General features: G+C 45.7%; 2 protein-coding genes across 16 annotated transcripts; one reads left to right on the plus strand and one right to left on the minus strand.

The window, feature by feature from the left end:
• Positions 1-78: 78 nt before the first annotated feature.
• LOC117890536 (ribonucleases P/MRP protein subunit POP1) lies at positions 79-3432 on the plus strand. The gene is made up of 2 exons (XM_034795461.1): positions 79-1752; positions 1816-3432. Exons 1-2 carry the CDS (start codon positions 165-167, stop codon positions 2700-2702), a joined length of 2475 nt encoding a protein of 824 aa, XP_034651352.1. The 5' UTR covers positions 79-164; the 3' UTR covers positions 2703-3432.
• Positions 3433-5994: 2562 nt separating this feature from the next.
• On the minus strand, positions 5995-25686 carry LOC117890452 (proton channel OtopLc). Of its 15 annotated transcripts, XR_004648574.1 has the most exons (14): positions 25393-25686; positions 21102-21609; positions 19925-20058; positions 19546-19584; positions 13786-13896; positions 12330-12514; positions 12092-12261; positions 11455-11566; positions 11221-11381; positions 10260-10277; positions 8232-9649; positions 7764-8124; positions 7086-7365; positions 5995-6076 (listed from the first exon to the last, which is right to left on the minus strand). XR_004648574.1 is itself a non-coding variant. In XM_034795317.1 (13 exons), the coding sequence occupies exons 2-13, from the start codon at positions 21249-21251 to the stop codon at positions 7225-7227; spliced, it is 2982 nt and encodes a 993-aa protein (XP_034651208.1). In that variant the 5' UTR covers positions 21252-21609; positions 25393-25685; the 3' UTR covers positions 7135-7224. The 15 variants fall into 15 exon arrangements, 14 of the variants coding, with proteins under 14 accessions (XP_034651208.1, XP_034651232.1, XP_034651223.1 ...); XM_034795317.1 differs by lacking the exon at positions 5995-6076 and having other exon boundaries at positions 7135-7365; positions 21120-21609; positions 25393-25685; XM_034795341.1 differs by lacking the exons at positions 5995-6076; positions 19546-19584 and having other exon boundaries at positions 7135-7365; positions 21120-21609; positions 25393-25685.
• Positions 25687-27828: the final 2142 nt, after the last annotated feature.

Below are 27828 nucleotides of genomic sequence, written 5' to 3' on the forward strand. Positions count from 1 at the left end.
AAATATTTTCTACATATCGTCTTCCTACTATCGACATTATTGATAGTGCCATCGATGCTTTTGCAGTAGTGTGACCATATTGCCACGTGCCGCGGATTCAGTTTGTTTTGATCTTTCGACAACGTTTTTGAAATACAATTTATTCTTAAGAAAGTGCCCCCGTCATGAGCACACAGAAACTGGAGTACGATGCCCGCATGGGCGGCAAGATCGTGCTGCCCACGCACGTGTCCACCTACCGCTACGCAGCGGGGGCGCTGAACGAGATCGAGGGCCTCATCACGGAGGCCCTGAATCCCGTGAGCAGCAAACTGATCTTCCAGTCGCTGCCCAAGCACATGCGGCGGCGCGCCATGTCCCACCACCCCAAGCGGCTGCCGCGCAAGTACCGCCACGCCCACAAGAACCAGATGTGCAAGGGCGGCAATGACCCGGTCATCCGGAAGCGTCCCTCGCGCAAATACCGTCGCCGGCCTGGAAACCTGTTGAAAGAGTACGTGCGCCGCCAGCGAAAGCACAACTGGCTGGAGACGCACATCTGGCACGCCAAGCGCTTCCACATGGTGGACCGCTGGGGCTACCGTCTGGCCAACGCCAGCTGCGACAAGACCTATCGCGCCTGTTACCGGGCCAGCGTCCAGCACTGCCTGCTCCAGGACATCTCCTACTACACCTGCGTCGAGTTGCAGGGCAGCCTGGAGGTGCTGCGCAACGGACTCGCTCGCATGACCAGCCCACAGTGCGGCTTGAGCGTGACGGCCCGAACTTTCCTCACAGGCCGTCGCGAGGGCACTGTGGAGCTATTCGCCGATAACAAGTATCCCCACGGGGCTCTCCAGCGTGCCAACTTCATGTGGCGGCCCCTGGACGAAGGAGAGTCAGCTACGCGCACCCTCTGGCTTTGGCTGCATCCCAGTGCCGCTCAGGCCACCATCGAGCACCTGCTGCGCGTGTTCCAGCTGCAGTCCCGGCGGCAGCAGACGCTGCCCCTACAGGAAGAGCCAGAGAAGGAGCAAAAGGAGAAGCCGCTGCGTTTTTGGACACAGACGAAGGCATTCGAGCGTCACGCGCACTACTCGCATGGCAGCCTCCAGCTGCTGGTGCTGCGGCAGGAGTTCAACCGCTTTCGCCTGACGGGACCCCAGGCCCAGCGGGTGCTGGCCTCTAGCCTGCGGGCGCATCGGAATGGTCAGCTTGAGGCCCAGTCGACCCAGGCTGACTACTGTGAGGCCGCCTTCCAGCTGCATTCCCCCAACGAGCTGCTCTCGAACCTCATCATGGGCCTCCACATCGTAGATCCGCGCCTGCAGCGTCCCAGCAAGCGCACCAAGGCGGAACCTCGTGCTGGAGCGGCGCCCACTGGTAGTCTCCTGCTCAGTCAGCCCGAGTGTTTGCCCCGGAGTCCGCTCTGGCAGCGGGAGGAGAGGGAGCGCCTGGCCAGGAATATTATGTCCACCCACGCTTACCAGGAGCTGCGCCAACAGCACGCTGTCGTTCCCGGACAACCCTGCGCCTTCGAGGAGCAAATGCAGCCGGTTCCACTGCTGCTGATCCAGCGTCCCGGCTCCCAGGATCCCGAGTACAAGCGCCTGGGCTACGGCTGCGGCTGGGACGTGATTGCGCCGGCCAAGTACGGCATGGCCCTCTGGCTAACACTCAATATGTGGGGCGCGCGGCCCGGCGGCCTGCGCGAGTTCGATTCGGTGGCCAGGGAGTCTGGTGGCGAGCAGCATCTGCCCGACACATTGGCGGGTAAGTGGGCAAGCGCCCTGATGGATGGTTCACTATATTCCAAATTCACGAATACCTTTCCAGGAGTAAAGCTGGCGTCTGTTGCTGCCGAGGAGCGACGCGCTCGCTACTTCCGTCTGCCGCCCAACAAACGCACCAACTACCGGAAGCTGGCGGTGGCCAGTCCCTTCAGTGCGCCATGGAAGCACCTGGTGCGGGACTGGCGGACCACTGATGCTCCCAGCAAACCAGGCATTGGATCGTACCATGTGCTGCGACACCGAGAGCTGCTCGAGTCGATCGCCGATTGTCTGCGGCAGCGCCAGCCGCTGCCCGATGAGGTGCCCGACGACTGCCTCATCCAGATCCAGTTGCGTCTGAAGGCGCGTGGACATTTGAAGGACAATGCCCTGATATGTCTGCCCTCGGCTGCCGACTACAAGCGCAGCTGGCGTCAGATCAGTCGGAACGAGCAGGCACCCGTCCACATGGAGCCTCCGCAGCCCGATCTCAACGAGCGGACGCGCAAGGAGCTTCGCAGTAGCCACAAACTCAAGCTGAAGCGCCTGCGGGCTCGCCGAGTACGCGAGAAGCGTCGCCTCCAGGAAACAGCCACCAAGCGCGTCCACATCCGTGCGGCCAACACGGCGTCGCTGGTCCGATCCCACCTCCTGGAGATGTGCCGCCTATGGCTGCCCACAGATCCCGCCGAGACGCGCGATAGCGTGCGCCGTCAGTGCAGTCGCGAAGTCTTCGGCTACGTGTCCACAGCCGGCTTCAGTTTCACCGAGGCGACCGTCTGTGCCGTTGGCTATGTAACTTCCGGCGGCCTGCAGCAGTTGCTGAGCAACCTGAAGAACACGAAATGGCACCAACAACAGCCGATGTGCCTGGTGCGCGACCCCGACAGCCGCGACTATCGCTGGGCCGCCCTCCAAGTGAATTTGAATGTGGCCGTCCAGACCTTTTGATACGAGAGTAAGCTCATAGCCAATGTTTATATTTATTGTTCCTAGCATATTCGAGATCTATTGACCCGATTTTTGGCCGCCTTGAAAGACCCGTTCTAAAGCATTTGTTTCAATTGAAATGATGCTAAAAACCTTCAGAAAAACCTATTGCATGGAAGCCATACGTTTTCTTTGGAATATTGAGTTTACTTTGAAGTAATTCAACTATTTTTGTGGAAGCTTTTTTCCCAAATCGATAAATTAAAGTCTCTTAAGGGTAAAAAGCAAATCGTATGCGGAAAATAATTTCTTATTATAGGATGCTGAAAGTCATATTGTAGATAGGAAAAGAATGGCTATTTGTTTCGCTTAAAATAATTTTTGTAGCTTATATTTTTTAGCTTTCAATAATTGAAGAAGATTAATCCCTACACTTAAGTGAGTTATGGTATTAAGAAGGCAGTTCTGTCAGCCTCGAGAAAATGATTGGAAGCTACATTATCTGTGCCAATGAGCTAGCAATTAATGCCAGGAAGAACAGAAAGACAAAGGCCAAAAATCGCTTTCATTTCGAGTGATAAAGAGGAGAAACAATTTTGACCGAATGAAATCTAAATCTTATTCGTAATTTCTATCTGTAATTTTCCTTGCAAGGATCGATCGAATTAGCTGAAATGAGCAACGCTGCTGAGTCGAATATCGTTGAAAATAAAACACATTTGTGACATTTGTTGTACATATTTAATACTAATTTTTATTCAATTTAAAATTACTTGTATGTCATTCTTGCTTCGTTTTACCATCATCCACCTCCACATCCAACTTGTTTTTTAATTCAATTTCTTTGTATTCGTTATGCAATGTATTCAAACGAGAGAGTGAATGTGTCTGTGTGTGTGTGGGGTGTGTGTGTGTGTGTAATTGTGAGTGTTGTGAATGTGCGTTGGATTGTGTCTGTGTGGGCTTCGAATAAATCGAAATGGTTTAATTTAGTTTTTGTTTTGTTCTCTTCATTTTCGTTTCTAAAATGCGACAATGATTAAAAAATTGCCTACAATTCTTTATGGGCGAGTGTGTGTTGTGTATTCATCGTTTTATTCACTTGTAATTGTTGAATTATTCGATTTCGGTTTCGATTTGGAATTGGTTTTGGTTTTGTTTATGGGAAAATGTACTTGATTTTTCGCTTAATGTTGGGCAATCTCTTTATATATAAGTGTATATATATATATATTGTATATTTATCAGTTATTGAAATTGTCTATATACTGCTTATGTATACATATGTACTCTATATATACTTATATGGTTGTTTGTGGTGTTTCTTTTGTTTTTTTCGTTACTTTGGGAAGTTTTATAACTGTTTTTTTGCTTTTGGTGTTTTCTCTTGTTTTTGTTGTTGTTGTTGTTGTTGTGCGTTAAGTTGCGTTTTCTTTTCGAATTTGTGTGTGTTTTTCTTTCATTTAATTCTGCCCACATCGATCCGATCATCGAACTGCTTCTATCCAGAGCTCTGCAGATCATCCATCAATCATTCATCTATCCAATCTCTGGCCCGAAATGCTGTCCGAGAATGCTGTCTGGTCTGTCATTTCACATATGTAGATACAGATACATAATTCCATTATGTAAACTCTTTCACTTATAATTATACAACTTAGTTGAAACATTTAATAAATATTTCGGTCATTCGGCTGTGATCCGTTTACGTTTTATTCACTTTACTTTGTTGTTTGTTTGTTGTATGACATAAAATATGATTTGATCTTATGTATAACTAAATTGTAAAGAAAAAACAATTAGATTTATATATATATATAATATATGTATATATAGTACGTGTGATGCTTGTATGTATGTATGTATGTATGTATGTATATTCTTCATTCAATTACAATTACTAAGAGCCTACACAAGTACAAGTTTCAAACTGAATTTGATTCGCAAACTTTGAATATATTCATGTCTGACTGTCTGTGTGTGTGTGTGTGTGTGTGTGGAGTATCTGTGTGCTGAACTACTTATGATTTGTTCGATTTTGGCTTTAGCTATTATGAGAGTATTTGTATATTGTATACGTATGCCTTTTGCCCACATTTTGCTCACTTCTCATCTTTGTTGAGCATTGAATTTCCTTTAAGTTTGAAACATACACATACATACATATAATTATATATTTGGTTTTTGGAATTGGTTTTTATTTTCTTGGATTGTATATAGAATCGTATATGTATATGTATATGGCCCTAATCTGGAGATACAAATACACACACATACATATAGAATACGTTTTTATATCGTTAGAGCGTGTTTGCCATGTATTTGTGTATGTACTTATAGACTTGCTGTAGATATTCATGTACTCTCGTGGATCACTTGACGGGCAGTGTGTTCCGTTACTCCACCGACAAGTCCTTTCAAAATTCAACTCTCAAATTCTTTTTTCTCTTTTCTCTTGACTTTTCTCCCTCACGTGATGTCCTTTTTCTTTGGTCTTTAGCAAACTGATGATGCTTACTCTTTCGTTTCGGTTTTCTTTACTTTGCTTCAAGTTTCAGCTGTGTTTTTGTTTTTTTTCTGGGGTATAGTGATAGAGTGGGATGGGGCTTTATGTGGGGTTCTTGTATTGGTGGATGGGGAGGGGCGGGCGGTATATGGTGTCTTGTCCTGCGCATCATCTTCGTGTGTATAAAACTTTGAAATACTTTGAATTTGGTGGGTTAGTATACATATATTTATAGATATACGTGGCAATATATCTTTCAAAATGTCATCTTAACATTGTAGATTGTGTTTCAAATTATGTTTCCCTTTGTTTTTGTTCTCTCTTTTGGGCTTACATCGATCGTTTCTTTGTTTCATAAATGCGGGGATAGTATTCGTATTCGTATTCGTATGCGTAAATCGTATTCGTTCTCTCGGTACTTGCTTGCCTTTACTTTTACTTTTACTTTTACTGTCTTACTTTCCTTTCCTGTGTGTTCTGTATTCACTGCAGATTCTCGGCGAAAAGGCTCGCTTCGATCCTATGCTTTAACATACATACAATATTTTGTTGTCAATTATTATTAGTATTATGTTTATCGTTAATTATGCATTCTTTTGTTGCTTTTTGGTTTTCGTTTAACATCACTACTAATAATCAAAAAATGGACATTTATAAACTTTTATATAATGTATATTAAAAATGTGTTTTTTTCTCATTTTCTTTTCTTTTTTGTTTTATATTCTTTTTTGGCCTCAGAATGCCACAATTCATTTGGTTTTTTTTTGTGTTTTTTTGTTGTTTTTTTTTTGTTTTGGTTTTAATTAGTTTTTGTTTTTGATGCCATGAAGTTGTTGCAATGCCATTTGTGTTTCGCTTAAATTCTTACAAAAGTTTTTGCGACCCGAAACTGAAATGCAGCTGAAAATGCACGAAAATATAATTAATATACAACAAACTCATAAATATTGCAGATAAAAATGAGAGCAGAAAGTGTGAGAAATTCAAGAGAGAGAGAGAGAGAGAGTAAAAATTATAGTATTCATCACAGTTTTGTTGTTGTTCGGCTGGTTTGTCTTTTTTTGTTGAGTTTGTTTTTATGCTTGGTAAAGATTGAAATTGAAATGTGTCCTATTTCCGGTTCCTGTTTGCTGATTTCTTCATGGCAATGTGTGTGTTTTTGTGTGTATATAATTGTGTGTGTGTGTGTAGGAGGTCGTCCCACTCCCAGGAGGGGTATTCCTTACCTACTCATTGAGCAAACTCGAAAAATAAACAACCATTTTGTAGAATAATTCACTTCTTATTCGTTATATGAATTTTAATTGATTTTTTATGTTTTCTTTTTTGGTTTCTTGTTTTTTTTTTTATGTTTGGATAATGATAAAACAATTATAAAATTAATATTATCTTGGTATTGTATTGCAGCGTGTTAAGGAAATTAACTAATAATTAAATATTCAACTGAGATTAAACGTATTCGTGTGCCATGTGATTCTGGGGAAGTGGTTTCTGGGGAAGTGGGTTCTGTAAACACTATGACTTAGTTCTTAGATTCCATGATTTCCATGATTAACAAACTAAAAATTAAGAAAAGCAAATGGGTAAAGCATTAAGCGACTGACTGACTGACTGTCGTCATCAATTGATTCCACACTCCACAAGCAGGGTTGCATTGGCCCATGCCCCTCTTCTTATCGTCTATCGATCGTTTCGATTTCGATTTCGACTTCGTTCGTTTCGTTTCGTTTGAATTTTCGCATTGGTTTCGCTTTTGCTTTTGTTTTAACCTACTCGTATGCGTAAACTAAAAACATAAACCATAAGCAAACACAAAAAAAAAAACGTATATAATATATATGTAATTATACGGTAGGTTTTTGTTTTGCCTAATGTTTAATATGTAATTAGAAACTAACTTTTTTTCACTTGTTTTCTGTTTGCGTTTTGGTTTGTGGGTTCGCTACATTTTGGTTTTTGTTTGGTGCATTTTCATAACTCCCTCGACATCCAGCGGCCTGGGGGGGACTGACTGCAGCCTGCGTATCGCCTCCCTGCTTACTCCAGGCGTGCCTTGTAGGTGGTCTTCCAGATCTCGGCGAGTGTCACGGCACTGTGGAACCGATGGAAGATGCACAACGGCAGTGTGATGCGCTGAATGATGGACCAGGGCACAAAGCCATAGAAATCAAGCTGAACCTGCAGATTCGAAACAGGATCCATATTCGGTATTAGTTGGGTAAATAATTAGGCAACGATTCATAGGCTAACACAATACAACATGCATGAGTACAACACAGAAGCTTTAGTCATTCAATGAGTGGAGCCCTGCATGAACCCACAAAAGTTCTTCCATTTCAAACAATTCGAGTAGGAAATGTTCGAAAGAGTTAAACTCTCGGTTGGTTATAGCAGGACTCTTGAACACACAGAAACATGCAAAAACCATAGGGTTGGATATGAAGACATTTATGTACATTTGGAGAGATGACAGACAGATATCGTGTTTAGGATTAATTAGAGTAGAACATACAGAACGGAACGATTAGAGAACGAGAGCGTTAATCGTTTTACTTAACTCAGTCTCGCTTACGTACATATCTACTTACAGGATTGGCGAATACTTTTTGAGCTTCGAATGTGTAGATGGCGAACATGGCCACGTTGCAGATGAGTAGGAAGGTGACAATCTGGCGGCCGGGCTTGCTGCGATCGTGCTCCGGCAAGTGGACGCGACGCCGCGATACGTCTGCGATGAAGAGCAGCTGCAAGATCACCTGGAAGACGGCCACACCGCCGGTGGTCGTCACCAGGAGGCTGGGCTCGCTCTCCAGCACCTTCAGGCTGCCGGCAATGATGCTGAACACAGAGTAGGTGAAGAGACCAAAGGCCGAGATGCGCAACAAGATGTCATTCAGATTGGATTGCTCCTCGCAGCGGAACTTCAGATTCTTGACCCTGTGACAGTGGAGTGGAGAGTGTCGTTAGTGTGGTTCGAAAAAAATCAAGCGAGGATATATGTGGGTTTGGATCTAGATCTAGATGAGGAATATGGAGAACCAGACCTGATGAAGCCCACTATGATGGCCAGTATGGCGAAGGCCATGAGGATGCAGTGGCTGGCATCGGCCAGATAAATGGCCAACAGCGAGAACTGCTGATGACGCACCAAGACGAAGAAGAGTATCAGGCAAATGAGGGCGCCGACCAACAGCAGCAGACCAAAGAACAGTCCCTTCGACGAGCCAACGCAGTCGACGCGACCGGAGCGTGCCTGCTGCGCCATGGCGACGGCACGACGCGATAGCATCACCTCCAAACGGTGCTCCAGATCCTCGTCGTTCATCCGTCCCGGATAGCGGCCGATGTGCTTCCACATGACATACAAAACCACCGCACCGATCAGCGAATACTCAATAATGAACGGATACAGATACGGCGCCGAGTCGTACACAATGGTCCCCATAATATCGATGCGCCCGCAGGCGGTGGAGTTGAGTGTGCCAATGTTGGAAGACAGCGCCGCCGGGTAAATGCTGTCCAGGCTCTCCAGATTCTCGAAGGCCACCAGTCCGCCGCTCGACTCCTCGTGCGATATGTCCGAGTAGGTCTGGAAGCTGTTCTCCATGCCGGGTCCGAACAGGTTGTTCATGATGTTCACTGGGCCCTCGGTGCTGGCACCGATGCCGCTGCTGGGCGTGGAGGCGACAAAGCTGTTGAGGAACGAGGAGACGCTGCCAGTGGCAGCAGCGGGCAACGCCGGGGAGGCGGACCCATCGACTGGCGTCAGACTCGGGGCAGCGCTGGTGAGGAGTCGCTGGAGGCCGCTGAAGGTCGATTCGCTGGTCGTGCTGCTGATGGCGTCCGTTGCAGTGCTGCCGGCGGAAATGGGTATGGCGGTGGTGGTGGTCAATGGGCTGGTGGTGGTGGTTGTGCCGAAGGTGGTGGTGGTGCTGGCAATGGTGCTGGGGCTGCCGCCCGTTGTGGTGGCTGCTGTGGTGGCACTTGTGATAAACTTCTTCAGCTTGCGGGCCATAGTAGTGCTGTGCCATTGATAGCCGGCCGTCGTGTACGGCGCCCTGGTGGTGGTGCTGCTGACAATGCTGCTCGCCGTGGTGCTGGCCACATCCCCGCCCATGCCCAGGCTCTTCGAGATCCCGTCGACGGTGTTGCGCACCAGCTTCGACAGCACATTGTCGCTCTTGTAGACATCCTTGGGCAGCAGATCCTCCCCATCCAGCACCTCGAACTCGCTGTTCGGACCGGTGTGGGTGCGCAGAACGGTCCCCGCATGCCGCAGCGCATGCTGCCGCACCGAGTGGGCTATGGAGGAAGCCTCCGGATCGGCCTCGTTCTTCTGGTGCCAAATGGTGATCTCCAGCAGCGACTCCTTCACCAGCGTTCGGATCCACACGCAAATATTGGTGGCCACCACATGCATCAGCCCGAAGCGGGCAATCACCTTGAAGCGGTGGATGTTCAGCTGCAAGTTCAGACAGAGATCAAGAAACAGAGAAGAGAGAGTGGTGGCGCTTGAGTACAACTGAGACTCTTGCCTATCGCAGGGTTGCAGGTTGAGCATTGATTACGTAGATTACAAGCAAAAATTCGGAATCGGGATGAGCCGAACCGTATCCCCGACTATCCCTGCAGAGCTCGTACACATCAAATATCAAAGAAAATTCAATGGATTTTGGTATAATTTTACAGTTAAACGGTTTCGCTTTTGGATTGATTCTTAGCCAACTTTATGCTCTGGCAGGGGTAATCGGTGATGAGTTGGGACAACTAAACAAAAACCAAACTGCCACATCAGACATGGAATCGATCCCTTATAGATATTATAAGTTATAGAGAGAGACAGAGACAGAGAGAGAGAGAGAGAGATATTGTTGTCTATTGGTTAACATATGCGAATATCGGTAGACATGTCATAGATCTAGGATATCTCTGATATGTGGCTGGATGTACACATGTTTTGTTTTTTGTCGTTTGTATATGCGGTATACAGTGTGAGAAATGAGCGTAGAGTAGGGGGGTAGAGTAGTAGAGAGTACAGTAGAGTAGAGTAGAAAATGATTTGCATATCGTACCTGAAATGGTGGCCTAGTCTGCGATCGCGCGAATTGTGGGGCGGTTGTTGTGGGATTATGTACACAAAAATGGTTTCATTAAATAACTACTTAGCAAATTTCGACAAAAATTTATTTAAAAAACAATGAATGCATTGATGGATGGATGGATGAATGAATGAATGAATGAGTGAATGGAATGGATGGATGGAATGTTTGAGGGCTTGAAATGCGTGTTGTGGTTTTTGTTGTGGCTGTTTGTGTGATGAATGGTGGATGATCGATTCGACCCCAGCCGAATAGCACTGGACTGTGAGTGGATGCCACTTGTTGTGGTTTTGGCATTACGTTCGAGCCAGAGAGAAAGAGGCAGAGAGAGAGAGAGAGAGAGAAGCGAATTGATGATGTGAATAGCGGTTGTTTGTGGTACGAGTGGAGTATATGATATATGGGTGCGAATGTTGATTGCAGTTGCAGTGGCAGTGGCAGTGGCAGTGGCAGATGCGCGAATGCATGAATGAAAACTCAACTGAAACTCAACTCAATTGCATAACTGCCAATTATCACGCCAGATACAAATATAGCGATACAGCGATACAAAGTGAGGGATGAGAGACCGTGGCGACCGTAACCGGATTCCTAGTGATTCCTAAACACCGATACCGAGTGTACCCGAGAGCCCGCGAACCCGAACCCGAACCCGAAACCGATCTCTAGAGAGAGGTGGCAGATGGAACCTCGACTAACCTCGAACTTTTTTGGAAGCCTTGGGGATGTGGTTTCGTGTACTTATTGTTTGTTTCAACATTTAACATACGATTACAGGTATAGCCGTAGGATAATAGTAGTAGGTGGTAGTAGTAGTAGTAGTAGTAGAAAGTAGTAGTAGTTGTAGTTGTTGTGGCCATACTCTTACAGTGTTCTTTGGTTTAGTTCTTTTAGACGCACACAAAGAGAGACATTGTTGGACATCGACACTTACCCGTGCATTCATGAATATAAAGTACATTTGCATAAAGGTGAAAATCATCTGGAGCAGCGGATTCACACCGATCAGTATGTGATGGCAGGGCGAATCGAAGGGTATCTCGAAGAACGATCCGAACTCCAGTCCAATGTAGATCATGGCGCCCAGACCGAATGCTGCACAAAATCAGTAATCAGAACTCTGTGACACAGTGCCACACACACACTGCTGCTGCTGGCCCCCTCTTACCAATGGCTCCCACTCGCAGGAAGAAGCTGCCGTGCGTCGGATCGCTATGAGTGGTCTTCCTCTTGCGCACATTCTTCGGGGTGACGGCCACCTCGGCATCCACGGGTGCTTCCTGCACAGACAAAAGAGAGTGAAAGAGAATTCGATGTTCAATGCCATGGCAAATTCGCGTATGATCCATAATTGAGGCGGCCTCCGAGCACAATTCACACACCAGAGCTTTGGCTGTGCCAACTGTGAAAATCTATTGAATGTTTGACCATAGAAACGTATCTGTGGATCGCTTTTGTTGAGGTTCTTTCTTACGGGGAAATCAGATATATTTAAATCAATTAAATGATTGAAAAGTGATGATCAAAATGGTTTTAAATGTAACCACAAAAAGTCAATAAAAATCAGGAAAGTAAAGTTTAACTTGAATGCCAAAAAGTATTCAATAAAATAAAAATATGTTGTAAAAGTAGAGCCTAAATCCCATCAATAATGATTCCTTCAAGATCTAAAAATAGGAAAACATCTACTAAAATCAAACCACCATGAAGTTCCATCTATAATTATTTTTCTACATGAAAATAGATTCCTAATTCTTAAATGTTGATCCTTAAATGTTTATAAGTCAGCAAATGAAGATATTTACTTGATATGCGGCGCCTTTGACAGCTGCTTTGCCAGAGTCCTTGGAGCCCTTCGCTTCCTTCGAATCGGCTGGATCGGCATTCTTGGCTTTCTTCGATTTCTTCTCCTTGGGTTGGGGTTTCGGCTTGCTGCCATTGCCATTGCCATTGCCGCCATTGCAGCAAGAGCTCTCTAATGGAACGCACAATAAGACGCACATGAGGAAGACATGTTCCTGGAAAGTCAGGAACTGAACTTACCCTGCAGCAGGAAACAGAATACGTAGAGGAGGAAGAGTATGCTGACGCCGTAGAGATACGTGAAGAATGTCTCATAGTAGAGCACTGGCAGGCGGTGGGTGGTCACATCGCTGATCACGTATGCGATGCACACGACGATCAGGAGGATCGCGTACACCAGGCTGGTCACGATGAATAGCGATGTCCTGTTTTCGGGGTGTTTGGGGAAGGAGTTCCGTCATTAGTTCATGGCTTCAAAAATGCATCAAACGGGAAAATTCTGGGTGGGGGTGGGTGCTCATACATGTGTGTGTGTGTGTGTGTGTGTGTGGTGCTGTTGTTAGTGTGTGTGTGTGGGTGAAGTGTGTCAAGATCCGGCTGCAACTCTCCCACCGAGTTGACCCACTATCCCGCTTCTTGGAAGTGCGAGAGTGTCTCAATCTGAGCATAAGTGTGTGTGTGTGTGTGTGTGTGTTGGCGTATCTGTGTGACTGACATGCAACTACATGCATGCTGTCGAAGAGCATCTCAAGTGCAGCCGCCTCTCTCCCACTCTCTTGACAGCTCGAGAGCATAACAGTTCCCGTGTATTAGCCCTTATTTGATATTTGATTAGCCCTCCTCCACCTTGCACAGTGGGGCCCCAGCCCACAACCCACATTCACTTAATGCTGATGCGACCCACTGTGTCTGTGTGTGTGTGTGTGTGTGTGTGTGTGCCAACAACTCATTTGCAGGCAGTCATTTTAGTGACCCAGTTAGCGGCCTCAACGACTTGACTCGACTTGGCTGCAGCTTAAAATACACACAAATCGTGTGCCGTGCCCCCCTGCTCAGGCAGTCACCCATTTGCATACCCCACCCCAACCCACTCTGTGCGGAAAGGATGAAGCTGAAGTGCACGCGGAGCCTGAGCTCGCCGGAATCCAATCTGATGGGAGAATTTATTGAACATACATAATGGACATGAAGACATATCCTTGAGAAGTGGAGAGGAAACTAAGTCGCAGCGGATGTGGAATGTGTGCAGGTATCCCATAGAAATTAACAGATTTTCAATTTAGGTTTTTAACTAATAGATATGCAAAGGATGGGCTCCCTGGGAAGACATAATAATTATCAATTTTATACACAAATATTCTGTAGCATAAAAGACTTCGATTTCCATCCCATTTATGGTTATATTTTTATGGAGGAAAATTCAATTCAACTTGCAAATTGAAAGTAGTAAGACCTTGGGCATAAGAGAGTGATGGTTCCACGTCACAAGTCGTTCTGCAAATATATCTATCCTTTCCCTTTTAGCCATCTAACAATGTTGGGTGTATGCCTATTGTCTAATTGCAGAGATAATCCCACAATCTGCGGTGTACACATGGAAGGATTACGCGGATTACAAGGGTACAACACTTTTGGAGTTGGTTTTGATGGTGGGGGAATTTTTGGATGATGGTTGTCATCTTAGGTATCATATTACCAGAGTTCGATTGGTCCCGTTATTGGATTTGTTTGATATGTGCCCTGTACCGTGATTTTCGCTGGCATAAAACTGTGTTTATTTGGATTTGGCTTGAACGTGTAGCAAACCCTATAAGATTGAAGATGTTCAGATATTTCTGGTTCTGCGTGTGGGCTTTGGGGTGGGGTTTTGGTGTTGGTTTTGGTTTCACATTGTACATAGCTGGCTGCTGGATGGGTTAGGAGGTGATAGCAAGGGGAGCATGAAGAGAGACATTTGGGTCCTACGGTCATAGCATACTTATGTGGCAGAGATATACATATATACAATGTGTGTTCGTTGTGTATCTATGTGTGTGTTTCCCCACAGCCTGTTCCCGTTGCCCCGCACTGATGTTGATCCCCCGTTTTGCATGTACATGTGACCTATGGATTAGGTTCGGTTCGCACCTTTGTAATGGCTGCGGCATAACATTCTTGAGCTCCATTTCCTTGTTGGCCGCATTGTTCTTCTCGGCGCTATCGGTGCTGCCGGCGGTGTGGGAGCGGGAGACCGGCAGTGTGGCCATATTGTCTCCGCCCTCCACATCGACGGTAGCGACCTTCACTTCACCGCCGCCCATGGTTTCCGTTTCCGTTTCGGTCTCCGTTGTGCTGGCTTTTATTTGCTGATGCTCGATACCCGACGATTTCTAGTTCTTCTCGATTTATCGATTGCTCGATAGTCTCGATAGTTCTCGATTGTTTTCCCTTTTGCTTTCACTTGTACAGTTTGTGTTACAGTCTTAGCTGGTTCTCGATTTCCAATTGTTTTTTTTGCAACTCTAAATCGAAAACGAAACGAAACAATTTGCAGACTTATTTCGCGAGGATTCATTTGGTTTCTGTTGCTGTTTCTTGCTCTTTGCTGTTGCTGTTGCACACAACTGAATATGCAACAGAATTTCGCGAGTAAACTCGCTCTCCCCCTCTCTCTCCCTCTCTCTATAGCCACCCACTCTCCCAGGCATCTCGCTCCACCTCTACCTCTCCCTACCGCTCTCTCTCTCTCTCACTCTTCTTTAGCCATCCCTTACTGTGGCTGCTGCTCTCTCTCGTCTTCTCTTTCTTTCAGATTTCTTGTGATTTTTGTGGAACGCATTTGAAATGCATTTGACAAATGGGCAAATGAGGCGTGGCCTTAAGCCGCGCTTTCTGTTTTGGACTGCATCCCGGGGAGCCGACGACCTACTGACCTCTCTCTCTGTCTCTTACTCTCTCTCTCTCTCTCTCTCTCTCTCACTCTCTGTCTTTCGCTCTGCCCCAAAACAATGCTGAGCGGAGCCCCAGTCCCCGGGTAAACAACTGTGATTTCAACCCTCGCACATTCGCATTTCACATTCGCATTCCGGGCGGGGAAAGTGTATTCCAAGCGAACGGAGAGTGGAGTCCTTCGGCTGCGTGTGTATGCATTGGATCGGCTTTATATATATACACATATATATCCCCTTTTGGTATATAGCTCCTCTTGAATCTTGAGAGCTATTCCGCTCGCTCTCTCCCTCTCTCTCTCTCTCTCTCTCTTGTCTGTATAATAAGCTGTGTATTAGTGCCCGGCGCCCCCCCCTCAAAAGGCTTCTGGTTTCTGTTTTCTGGAGGCCTGGCCCCACAATAATCTATTGTAGAGGAAAAAAAAGCCACTTCATCGCGCGGATGGCATATATGGGTAGACACTGGATAAATATCTTCTGCAAATTGTTTCGTTTCAGTTTTGAGCCAGGTAAAAATCTCTTTCAAATCAAAGTTGTGGATATATGTACATGGTATGTGGGCTCTTTTTTTCTGTGATAAACACTTCACTTTTCAGCACTGGTTTTCGCACACTTGAAGGTTCTTTTCACTCAACAAAAAACAACAATAATTAAATGGAAAATGCATAGAGTGGCTCTGTTTCTTTGATGGATTTGATTCCCTCTGCCAGACTGGTGCTGCTCCTTATCTCGAGGCTTTACCTTGCGAACGTTCCACACAAAACACGTCCAAGAGCCTCTACTATCCAACTACAACTGAAAAGGCTCGTCGAGGCCTCGTCTCACCAGAGTTCCGGCAGCATCCAGCATCCAGCATCCAGCAGCAGCAGCAGTAACCGCCCTCAGAGTGCGCCGAATCTCTCACTCTCTCTCTCTCTCTCTCTGTGTGTGTTTCAGGATACACCTCTCCGAAGGATACTTCAGAGCTGGGATGCTGCCTCTGCTGCCTGCCTGCTGCTGCTGCTTGCTGTAGGGGAAATTTCGGTAGTGTATGCCAGAAAGTAGGACACATTCTGTGTTTCATTTCGTTTTGTTTTCAGAGTCGATTTGCATATAGAAGTGAGCACTTGATTTACTTGATTGAAATGTTTTCACCCCGGCCATGCATCGAGGCCTCGGGCTATCCTCCGGCTCCTATCTCTTAATTGAGTATTGAATCGGGCAGGACATGCCACTGGGAGACACTTTGTTTAGCATCCATCACAGCTTCAGTTACACTTGCAGTTGCAGTTGCAGTTGCAGTTACAGGCTCCTGTGGCAGCTAGACAGGCAGCTCCATGTAAATGGGTCACTTGCAGCCCAAGGGTTGAGGTTGACATGCCAATCAATGGATGGCTGCAGGATGCAGGCATCAAAAATGCCTAAAGGGTGGGGGCCGGCTCAGCAGCCGTCAGTCATCGAAAAGCAACAGCCCAAAACTCAATTACTGCCTTTTACTACCAGCTACTCCACGGCATGGCATGGCATGGCATGGCTCTTACATCCACTGTGGAATAACAACCCCAGCAACATTAAGCAGGCATACGGGCACAGTGGATGGTGTCCATGTAATGCTGCTCACTATTCATGGAGGGATGGGAAGTTCGTTTAGTGAATGAAAGAGAACAACAAGCATTGTGTTAGCAGGGGAATCGAATCTTTGTTGTGATTTATGTGAGAGTTGCAATCGCTTTAGTAAAGTATTTAATGCAATTCCACTTTTATAGCAATTCTTTCGATGTCCAGAGTCCATTTTATAGCTGTTACTCAAGGGGTAAATCATCATTTCAGTATAAACTTTTGGCTCAAAGTCATTTTTATATCTCCTTGTTAGTTTTCAAGAATATTCATCATTACATTCATAAGTATCAGATTTGTATCTTGCTCTTTAAACTCTTAAAATTTGCAGAAATTCTACGAGTCCATGGTTTATGCTACTAATAATGTTTTTGTATAGTTATTAAATGCCTTTTCTGTCATTCGTTGCCCTTCCTTGGATCTGTACAAGTAGATGGTTCTTGTTCTTTTGCGCCTCATTAGATCCGTGTCGTTGAGCTGCCTTCCGTTGCGACTTCCTCCTAATCCTCCCACTTGAAGCGGTGCGCGGCCCATTGTGCGCAGCTGCAGAGGAGAGCAGCAGCGCCGCAGCAGCGTGTGACTGTGGCTGTGGCAGCGCAGCAACGTGGTGGCAGAGCGCTTACGATATAGTAAAGCCGACGACGGAGCGTCGTCACGCTGTCTGATCCATTCGTTTCCGTAGCAGCCGCTGCTCGTCGTTCCTTTCATCCTGCTTTGGGTTTTATCGTAACTCTAGCGCTCGCTCCCTTTTGTGCCGCCCGTTCGCCGTCATTCTGTTGCGTCCTCCGCTTTGTGCGCATTTCACAACAACCAAAAATGTTTCGGATTCTGTTTTGGTTGCGCATTCGCTAGGTTGCCGCCCCCCGGCAGGAATCTGTACGCTTCCAGGACTCCGTACTACCGTTCCCGACTCCCGTATATGCCGTGTGCCATGCCGCAGCCATTGACTGCAGTGTGCGTGCCCCATGCCCCGTGGCCCGTGCTGTGGCAAAGGGGTTGCAGCAGTGGAATCGCAGGAGTGGAAAAAAAAGTGCTACTCGGATAAGGATTTGCGTCGCAACTCCAATACTGCGTCGCAGTTGTGCCTGGAGTGGCAGACAGACACGAGGCATGGGGCATGAGGCTTGAGGCTTGAGGCATGAGCCGCACCCTGATCCCAGCCAGAGGAGGATGCATGACCCAAATGCCTGCCACACACTAATCCCGCGAGCAACGCAAACAAAAAACTTAACCAAAAAAAAAAACCCCCAATCGATGAGCGTCGACTTCTTTTTGGAAACATCTGCAATCCTCTGTGGGAGTCCTTGATGGCCACGTTTCATTGATGATGGGCATAATTATGGAAATTACAGGCCACCAAATTCAACAGCATGAACTATAATCATGGCTGAATTATGTTGGCATAAGGAAAATTCAAAAGATCTATGGATCTATGAGGAGACTTCTTGAAGAAGTTTCCACAGACTGTGTCCTGCTCAGATAATTATCTAATATATAATTTTAAGCCCGAGGACTTGAATCAAGCTATGACGCATGACTCTCTTCAGAAACCTCTCAGCACGAAGCATTCATATGCCACTTGGTTCCCTTCAGATGCTTCGAGAGTCTAGACGTGAAATCAAACAGCACTTTCCGCAGCGTAGTTGCAAATTTCCATAAGAAAATCTTAATAATTAGCCACTAATTAGATGCAAGTTATTATCATACTTAAACGTAGAGATCTTTAATCATTCAAGCATTGTTTGGATCAATGATTGAAGGTTGAAGAGTGGCTCGGGCTCCTCACCCCCGTGGAAGTATGGCTATAATTACTGTGGCGGCCTTTCATCTGCCAACCCTTTGGATGGCAGGGAAGAAGGGTTGCGTGCCCTCTTGCCTAATTATATTTTTAGCTTATGAACAGATGAGGTCTTTATCGGAAGGTCTGAAGCTCTTATTTATAAAACAAAAAGCAGTGAAGTCACACGAGTGCGATTATTGGGGGTTGTACCGAAACCTTGTGCCTAATCGGGTGATAATTCCAGCAGAAGGCTATGGCCAGGGGAATAGCCACAGCCGCAGTCGCAGCCTTCCGCAAATAGATTCCAGTCGAATCAATATGTTACTTGGAAGAGCCATGTTCTGGAGAGTCTGGAGAGTGCCTCTTGGCCGTATGCCAAGGCATCGATAAGTAGTTCTCCTGTCGCGTTCTTTGCGCCCCGCCTGCCCTGTCTTTGGCTGCTTTTCACGAATGTAAGTCATTCGTACAATGACACTTTATGCCAGAGACAAAGATGGGGCACACTCCACTCCAGCCTGACAGTTCAGCCGCAGCGGCAGACCAGCACAACCATCCCATTCCAACCCAGCCCAGCCGAGAGGAATGCTCTGTCGTTTTGTCAAGTTGCGTAATTTGTTTGCAACTTCTGTTCTTCCATTCGCCCCGTGTCCCACCCAGTACATTGTGTAAGCGATTTTTCTACTTATTTGTTAACTAGGAGCGGCAACAATGCCCCAGCATCGGGAATGTAAGGCAATGTGCCTGCGCCTGTGTCTGTGCCCTCAGTTCATTGACATTATAATCCGCAGGATGCCAAAAAGAAGTACAACAAAAGCTGCACAAATTCGGGTCTTAGCCTGTACAGAGGATAAAATATAAGCGGATATTGCGCTCCCCCCCTCCGTGGATGGATGAAGATCTGGGGTTAGATTTCGGTTTGGTGCACTACTGGAAAAGCCATCACGCAAGATGCAGGTGAGAGATCTATGTACTAAGAACGTACTAAATGTGAGTGGGGCTAAGCCAACGATTCTTGAGGTTGGTTGTTAGTGGAGGGGATAGAGGCATACGGTTATAAGAAGGAACTATCTATGGTATATATGTTTAAGATATATCTACATATAGTAAGGATTGTTTTGTTGTTGTTTGTCATATGAATAATACCAAATCTGACCTTGGCTGTGGGCGCGTCAGAACCGGTTGATGTATGCCGCTGTAACGGTTTCTTGCTTTGATTAATTCGTATACTTGAGAGAAGGGTTTCAAAAGCACTACAATACGATATATCTAAGGATCATAGACTACATAGAGACAGTTCTCACAGAGCGAGAGATGAACAGACAGAGAGAATAAACGGTAGATGGGACGACAGTCTTTCGTATTAGCGGCTGGAACTTTGGAAAAGTAACACGTAGGAACGAATGCAATGAAAAGCTTAGTACAGTTTCGGGGTGGATGTTGAACGGAAATGGAACACAAAAGAACACATAGAGTGATGATGTTGGGATGGGGGGATCGATCTTGTGGGACATGTGAGCATGGAACGCACTTACTTTGCATTTTTTGGTCTCCGGGCATCGATGGGGAAGTCATCGTCGAAATCCAAATTGAAGTCCTCGCCCAGATCGTGTGGCACTAGCGGTGTGCGCTGATGTGCAGGACTCGTGTGATAGCCATCGCCCTGTAGCTGTTTTGGGTATCGGCATTAAGTGGAAATCGTGAATTAAAATCTCGCCTCTGCATTGCACTGGTTAGCTTTTTGAACAACAATAAATTGGAATGTCGTATAACACAAGATGTTTGTTACATGTTATTTACAGAGAAACATACACAAAAATATATTATATTATTATTTTATAGATGAATTCAAGAAAGCGTTTTGCATGCATTTTATCCGTTGTTTTCTTCAAAAATAAAATATCAAAACTATTCCAATTTATTGCCAGAAATCATATTACTCAGGAGAGAGGGTTTACTCGCTCTCTCTCTCTCTCTCGTGTTTTTTGTATATTTGATTTTCAGTTTAGTTTTCGAGGAACATAAAGTTAAGGGCGAATCGGTAACTCGTGCAAGGATTTGGTTCATCAATTCTTGGTTCTCTTCTCTATAAAGGTAAAAATCTTTAAATATAAAATCTGCCACACAAAACAGACACTCACTCACACGCACACGACACCAAATCGGTTTCAATTCGTATAATTCATATGCAATATTTACAGTATCTTTGAGTGGATGATGCAAGTATTCATTGGGATGTAAGCGCATGATGTACATATGTTGATTTGTTTATGATTTGTCAATGTTGTATGCATTCAATGTACTTATGTATGTTACATTTTACAAGTGAAGTGATTAAACGTGTTGCCATCAAATGAAATTGTATCCAAAATAGTTATTTTTAATTAAAATTAATTTTAAACCATCAAAAATATTACTTTGAAGCTTTTGAGTATTATTTGGTTTAGTCTTTTACTTTCGATAGATTTAAAATCAGAGTTTGCTTATCAATTTTTGTACCACAAGCTTGAAAAAGTGAAACACAGACACAAATTCTTCTGTCTATTAGTAGATAAAACTCACGAGATAAAGCAATGTCTGGATTATGGCTGAGCTGTGTAGGTGGTTTGAGTGTGTGTGTATTATTTGTATGAGATATATTGCATATGGTAGTGGTGGCGGAGAGGGGGGAACGGGGGAATCCTTGTAACGAGTGTATCGAATAGCCCGTACCTTGACCACAGTGCCGACCTGATTCGATTCGGAGGCCGATTGTCGATTGTCGAGCAGATTGGCCCGCTCCATGTTTTCCAATTGCAGTGTCTCCCGTGGCTGGTCCAGCAAGCGTTCTCGCATCTCATGTATGTAGGGACACCGCTGCATTCCTTCTCTCCCCGAAGTCCTGATGATGCTTCTCCTTTGTCTCTACTCTGCAATGTGTGCCCTTCTTCTATGTTGTGGCTTTTGTATATCTGCTGATTGATTGATTGATTGATTGCAAGTGTTAGCTAGCTACTTGATTACTTGGCTCAATAAATAGCTGAAGCTTCTAGCGATAGCAGGCCACTCATTCCTCGAAAAAGGTGGCAAAAGGTTTTTGTTTTGGGTGTAAAGGCTTTATATAAAGTTCTTAGGGAGTTAATTTCTTGGGGGGTTTCTGTGCCCCAGTTCATAAATCAGTCATACAGTTTGCAGCAGCAGTTGATATTCTTAAGACTTTTAGTTTAGCAAATTGGTCGATCTGGAAGGAGAAGAACGAGAATTTCTCTTTTAGTTAAAACGTCTCATTAAGTATTCCAAGAAATGGAATCAAGTGGAGAAGTGTTCCAAGTACATATTTCCATATTTCCACTAAATATTTTACGGTTTCTTGCCAAGATTTTGTTTTTGCCCAATCAAAAGAATTCGGATTTTGATGCTCTGCTTTGCTTAAAAATAAATGCTGCCCTTGAAAGTCGAGAGACGAAACAACAAGTGGAAAATCCAGTAGGAAACAGCCAGCAGCCAGCAGGCAGCATCCACTGATGTCAGATGCTGATGGACGTGTCTGGCTGCGGAATCCCATCAAATCTCTCATAGAACATCTCGACAGATTGATGAGGGTGCCGTCGTAATCGTAATCGTAGGGGCAGTCGTGCCCCCAATCCCTGGTCCAGTAAGCCGCTTACTAAAGTGTGTCCGGCAGCAGCAGCAGCTGGGGCACCATTTAATTTGATTATGTGCCACACTTTTGTGCCTTGGCTGCTGGCCAGAATGCGGCACGCATCCATGTGGCATGCTGCAGAATATTATTCAATAATATGTTTATTTTCTCGTCTGCTTTGGGGGCAACAGGCGTATGGAGCCCGAGGTCGTGTGCCCCAACCGAGAGGCGCACCCACCCACATCTCCCTGCATCTGTGGCCGCCCAAACGCACAAAAGCAGAAAATACAGCGTGACTGGAGAGACGGGGGTGTATGGCAATGCGTACAAAAACAAACAACTACCGATCCGTACCGCTCGATGTGGTCAGACGAAGAGAGTGCCAAAACGTAGAGCCCTACAATGGGAAAACAACTTCACTCTTTCCGTTCTTACTGGACTCCCATATTACTTATTTCCCAGCATGGCTCAACAAGTGGTTTGAGATGATCGAGTGAACAGTTTCCTTTGTTGCTAGTCAATCGATTTGGCGATAATCGGGTCAAGATAGCGAATGTTGCATACAGCCAAGACGGGAAGGGGGGCACTGGCAATTAACAACATTCGGTTAGATTTTGCGCCAGTTCCCTTGTGCGGACACGGGGCGGACAGTTGTTAGCCATCAAATGTTAATGGTATTAGCCAAGCTTTCAATTTACGCGACTGTGTTGGTTGGGGGAACGCGAGAACGAGAGCGAGAACGAGAACGAGAACATGCGACAATTCTGGCTTGCGCCAATGGCCATGGAAACTGCCGCCAAGAAGAAGCTGAAAACAGCAGCAACATTGTGTGAATGCAACATGAACGCTTTTTATGTCTGCCCCACCATTGCCTTAATGCGGTGTTGGCCATAGTTTTTTTTTTACTGCCGAGGCAGGCACTCGTAAACTCTTGAAGTACTTTTAAATCTTCTCCTCGTACTGGCAGCCGGGGAGGAAGGCGCATCATCCATCATTTTGGTGAGATGCTGTGGCTGGGGCTGTGATGTGTGTCAACTTTACGATGGGAACGAATTTAATGTGAGAGTAAAGCTGCTGCTGGTTTCTGGCAGAGTCATTGCCTTGGGGCATTTGCATTTCTGAGAGTGCTCATTGCCAAAAGAACTCCTTGCTGTTGGACACACTTTGGCAGCACAATTTCCCCCTCCATGATATAAATTTATAAATTACCCACACAAATTCTTGGAATGCCTATTGAATGCCTTAAGTGCTTTTTAAGCCCAAATTCGAAGCTGTTTATCCAAACAAACGCTGATCGTGTGATCCAGATTTTCATTTGTCGAATCAGTGAAGAGAATGGTGCAACAGTGGGCAACCGCATTTGTTATAAACAAAAAACGATGCCACTTGCATTGGGGAGATCGTTGCAGTGCTTCTGTCGATGATTATGACAGGCCCGACAATAGTGTCCGATGACAGATTACAAACAAACCAATCATCCATCCAGCCGTCTATCCAATCATTTGAGACCCCAACCACACCCACCCACATGGCCGCACGGCCACATGGTGGCGGGCGCCACTGGAAAATTAAAACTACAAAAGTCTAAACATGATCTATGCAGATCGCGGGGAATGACGTTGCAGCGGAGAGTACGGAGACGGCGCAGCGCCCACATTGAGAACCGGATATTGCAGATGGAAGACAACAGACGACCAAACTGGGAATCGGATTTGGAATCGCAATTGGAAACGGAGTGGAAATGGAAGTGGAAATGGAAATGAGAGCAGAAGAATAAGAGAGAGGAACGGGCATGGGAACTGCCACCAGATGGACGCATGTGGCAGACGCGGACAGTGCCAGACATGGAAATAGGGTGACCTTATAAACAGAACGCTGCGGCTGCAATGTTCCATGGGAGAACGAACCGTAGGCCATGAGCCGTGAGGCATGGCATCGAATGTTGTGGCCCTGGCTGACGGTGGTGGTGGGTGTGTGCGTTCCTTTGGTCAATCCGTATGTACATACGTCAGTCAGTCCGTCATTCAGTCATTCAGTCATTCGTTTGGTTCGTCGTCATCCCCATTTTTGCATTTGGTGGCCGTTGTCGTCGCGAGGTCGTCGGCTCATTAGTTAATATTGCCCCCCGGAATATGCAGAATATGCATTTTGTTGTTTTTATTTTTCTGCCTCTTGGCTCTTTCATATTTTATGTTGCAAACCACCACCCACACCCACACCCACACCACACACGCGGACCCACCCATTTAACCACCGTTAGAAATGGAATCGCGTGTCGCTTGTCGAGCTTCAGCTTCAACCCTCTGCAAATGTTTTTTTCTAATTGAACATTTTGCTCAAATTCCTGCCAGTGCATAAGCGAGTGTCGAACGACTCAAAGGCAGAGTCGTTTCCAGGCATAGATCGATGGGTGAATCGATAACGATCTAAGGGCAGAAGCGGTGCTGGAAAGGGATGAAAGAAAGGATGAAAGAAAGATCTTGTCGTGCCTGACTGATTCTTCCAAGAAAGTGCGCGTTGGGTACTTTCATAAAACCTCTTTAAAATAGGTGATGAAATGTATACTAGAAAACTAAAATGGAATTAAGTCAGTTCCCTAAAGACTTCAATGGCAATCGTTAAAGCCCAAGGCAATGGAAAAATATTAGAGTGGATTAGTGGGAAACATTTCCAATACAATTCCAATTCACATTTTAAATGGAACCATAATTGCTTGAGTCATAGCCAGTCATAAACACAGGGAGATTTGCAGTGAAAACAATCGGAAAATCAGTGGAACTCAAGATCTTCAATGTGGAAGAAGCAGTAAGAATTTTCCCCATGATATGGTCTAAGGTTGAGGTGTCAGTGCGGCACAGCTTCAGCGCTTTAGCAGGACACTGTAGTGATCTTAGCCACACGAAAGGTGACCCAATTCCGGCCCACTGTTTTACTTACTTCTGCCATGCGGCCGAGAGTGTGCCCCAATAACACCTCTCACTCTCCATGGCCACAGAGACGGCCACAGACACAGCGGCATAGCCGTTTTGTGCGGTTTTCCTTTGTCACATTTCTTGTGCAATTAAGATTTTCCATTTCGAGCACTTCTATGGGTTGGCCCCTGGGCTTGGTATTGGGATTGGGTATGGGCTATGGCGATTGGGGCTCTGGGGCTCTGCGGCTCTGCTGGGTCTGGGTTTTCGAGAAAAAAATAAAGGAAACAAAATCGCCTCCAATGTCTTTCTAATGGAAGACCAAGAAATGTGTGTGGGAGTGTAACCCGAGAAGGGCAATTCGAGAGGCGATCAAAGAGGGGATTAGCGGGCTCTGAGCACCACAGCACCACACACGCAGGTGATGTCATGCGTGTGCAGGGTATTCGTTGGGTTCATCATCACTTACTTGAGGGGCTCTTCCAGGCTTCTGCTTCGCTTACATGAGGAGTGGAGTGCTCTCCTTCTCTCCTCTCTCTCTCTCCTCACCACTGTCTCTCGTTTGTTTTGTTAGGAATTACGTATGTCCTGGATTCTGTGAATCCTTCGTGGAAGCCGGGGGAGCACAGTGGGGCGATGGGGGTGCCCCAAATTGGTGGCCAAAGGGGGGCTGGCGTTTGTTGTGTGTGTGCTTTGCGTCTGTTGCGCTTTGTTTCGCTTTGTTATTGCGTGTCCTTTTTGTGTCCTTTCGTTTGTTTTTTTCTCTGTTTTTGTTGCCTGCCTCTGCCCGAAAATGCGTTGCAGCTCACACACACACACACAGAACACACATGAACGCACACTCACAGACCGCAGACAACAAGATGGACGACGAGGACGTCTGATGCGCACTCAAAAATTTGATTTGTTTTCTTTACTTTCTTTCGGACGTTTCCTTTCTTCGCTAATCTTTCTTTCTCTCCGTTTTCGTTTTCGTGTTTTGTGTTTTGTGTTTTATTCAACGCACTCTTCATACACTGCACAGCAACAATAAAAAAATGAAGAAAATATTGTAGCAAAGTGTGTGTGCAACAATTGCGGGTGGTGGCAACAGCAGCCAGCGACAATTGCTACCACATCTGCAACAGCAACAGCAACTAATACAATCGGTGAGCAACACAAAAGGAATTGCACTTTAATTCATTAATAATTAAAACGTTTAACTACTTTGGAATCTGTCCAATATTCCACTTTCGCTTCGATTGTAGCTGGAGCAGTTGTTGCTGCTGCAATTGTGGTAATATTATGTTAAGTTCTTGTTAATATTTAAGTGGAAGTGGCAGGCACCGGTATGACCCTTCCAATCGCTCGCGAAGCTTCGAAATGCGGCGAAATATCGTATACAAATCAAGTTGTTTGGTATTTTCACCGAGGCAGCGGCATGGCAGAGCCACAAGCAGTGGCAGCGCAGAGGCAGAGCCAAATCATAAGCAGCAGCAGAAACGCAAGCAGAGCATTAACAGAGGCGGGAACAGAGCAATAACAGAGCAAGCAAGACCAAAGCATAGGCAGAAGTAGTGGAAAAGCAGTGGAAGTAGAAGCAGCAAATAACAGGAGGAGTTGGTAAGTAAGAGTGAGTCGACACTGCAGTACCTACCATACAACCGGCACATGGGTGGGAGTGGGATATCACAGGGGTCTGACCATAAAGTAAAGCTGTTCAGGAACTGTATAGTACTAGACGAAAGATAAGACGGTCGTACAGACAGACTTACAAGCCAGATGGTGATCAAACACTTCCTTCTGGTTGTTTTACACTTCACATTGAATATACTCTTTGACTACCAGGTAATATAAAGAGAGCAGCGCCAGACCGAAACGTAGAAAGCACCCTGATGCGACAGAGACGCAGGCAGAGACTCAGCCACAGCAGCAGCGACAGCGACAGCAACGGCAATGTAACGCAATACGATAGCCCACACACACCCCCCTGGCATGGAAGTGCAAAAAACCAACTAAGCGACGTTGACAGCGACGGCGACACTGGCAAACGCAACGCAACAGTCAGCTGAAGCGTCGCAGTCGGCGTATACCGTATTTGTATAGCATTTACTCGTATATACGATATTCGTACGCCGTTTGTTGTAATACCCTTGACAGAAGAGGCTATGATGAGTTATTAAGAAATTTTTGACCGGCACGAAAACAACTATGGAACCAACAAGATGTACATAGATATTTGTTCCTATATCACACCTAATATATATTGGAAGATGGTGCTGATTACATCTATAAAACTCAGCGAAATCAGATAACCATATCGTCCCATTCTGCACAGCTTTACAGTTGTCCCATAGCTGCTCCGGAAACGAGGGTATCGAATGCTTCGGTAACGAATTGATGTCTCCTTTCTTGTTGCTTCTCGCTCTTTGGTTTGTTGTTGCTCTGCCGCTTTGCTGTTGCGCTGTTGCTGTTTTGTTTCTGTACGCCATACACGCCATTCGTTGGACGAATAAGGGGGAGCAAAGCGAATGCGATAATAGCGCCGGCCCGAGATGATGTCGTTTTTTGATGATTGTCTGAAATGTGGCCAAAGCACGTGAATGTGACTACTACTCGTATTTCTATGCGACAGATTGAATAATTAAACCACGCACACACATACACAGAAACAGCGACACAACACGAGAGATGTCAATAATTGAAAGGCGCCCCATAGTAGTCCCTCAACAGACGAGCATCACATGGGACAGTGGAATGGAAGCTACATCCATGTAGAAATGGCTTGAATGAAAAGTGCGATAATGAGACAATGATACATACATATGTATGTATGTATACTTAAACCTCTGTAATATTTGAAACTGCTTTAAATTCTTTTCAAATATTAGTTTCTTAGTTCAAAAAGGTACAGACATACATATAT

This window comes from Drosophila subobscura, chromosome A (assembly GCF_008121235.1).
Source record: "Drosophila subobscura isolate 14011-0131.10 chromosome A, UCBerk_Dsub_1.0, whole genome shotgun sequence".
NCBI classification, from domain to species: domain Eukaryota; kingdom Metazoa; phylum Arthropoda; class Insecta; order Diptera; family Drosophilidae; genus Drosophila; species Drosophila subobscura.

Coding starts and splice junctions, on each gene's coding strand:
- LOC117890452 (XM_034795298.1), bottom strand. CDS start 21,251: ATGCAGCGGTGTCCCTACATACATGAGATGCGAGAACGCTTGCTGGAC. Junction 20,059..21,101: donor AGGTCGGCACTGTGGTCAAG/GTACGGGCTATT, acceptor TACCCAAAACAG/CTACAGGGCGATGGCTATCA. Junction 12,262..12,329: donor ATTCTGTTTCCTGCTGCAGG/GTAAGTTCAGTT, acceptor GCGTTCCATTAG/AGAGCTCTTGCTGCAATGGC.
- LOC117890536 (XM_034795461.1), top strand. CDS start 165: ATGAGCACACAGAAACTGGAGTACGATGCCCGCATGGGCGGCAAGATC. Junction 1,753..1,815: donor TCTGCCCGACACATTGGCGG/GTAAGTGGGCAA, acceptor ATACCTTTCCAG/GAGTAAAGCTGGCGTCTGTT.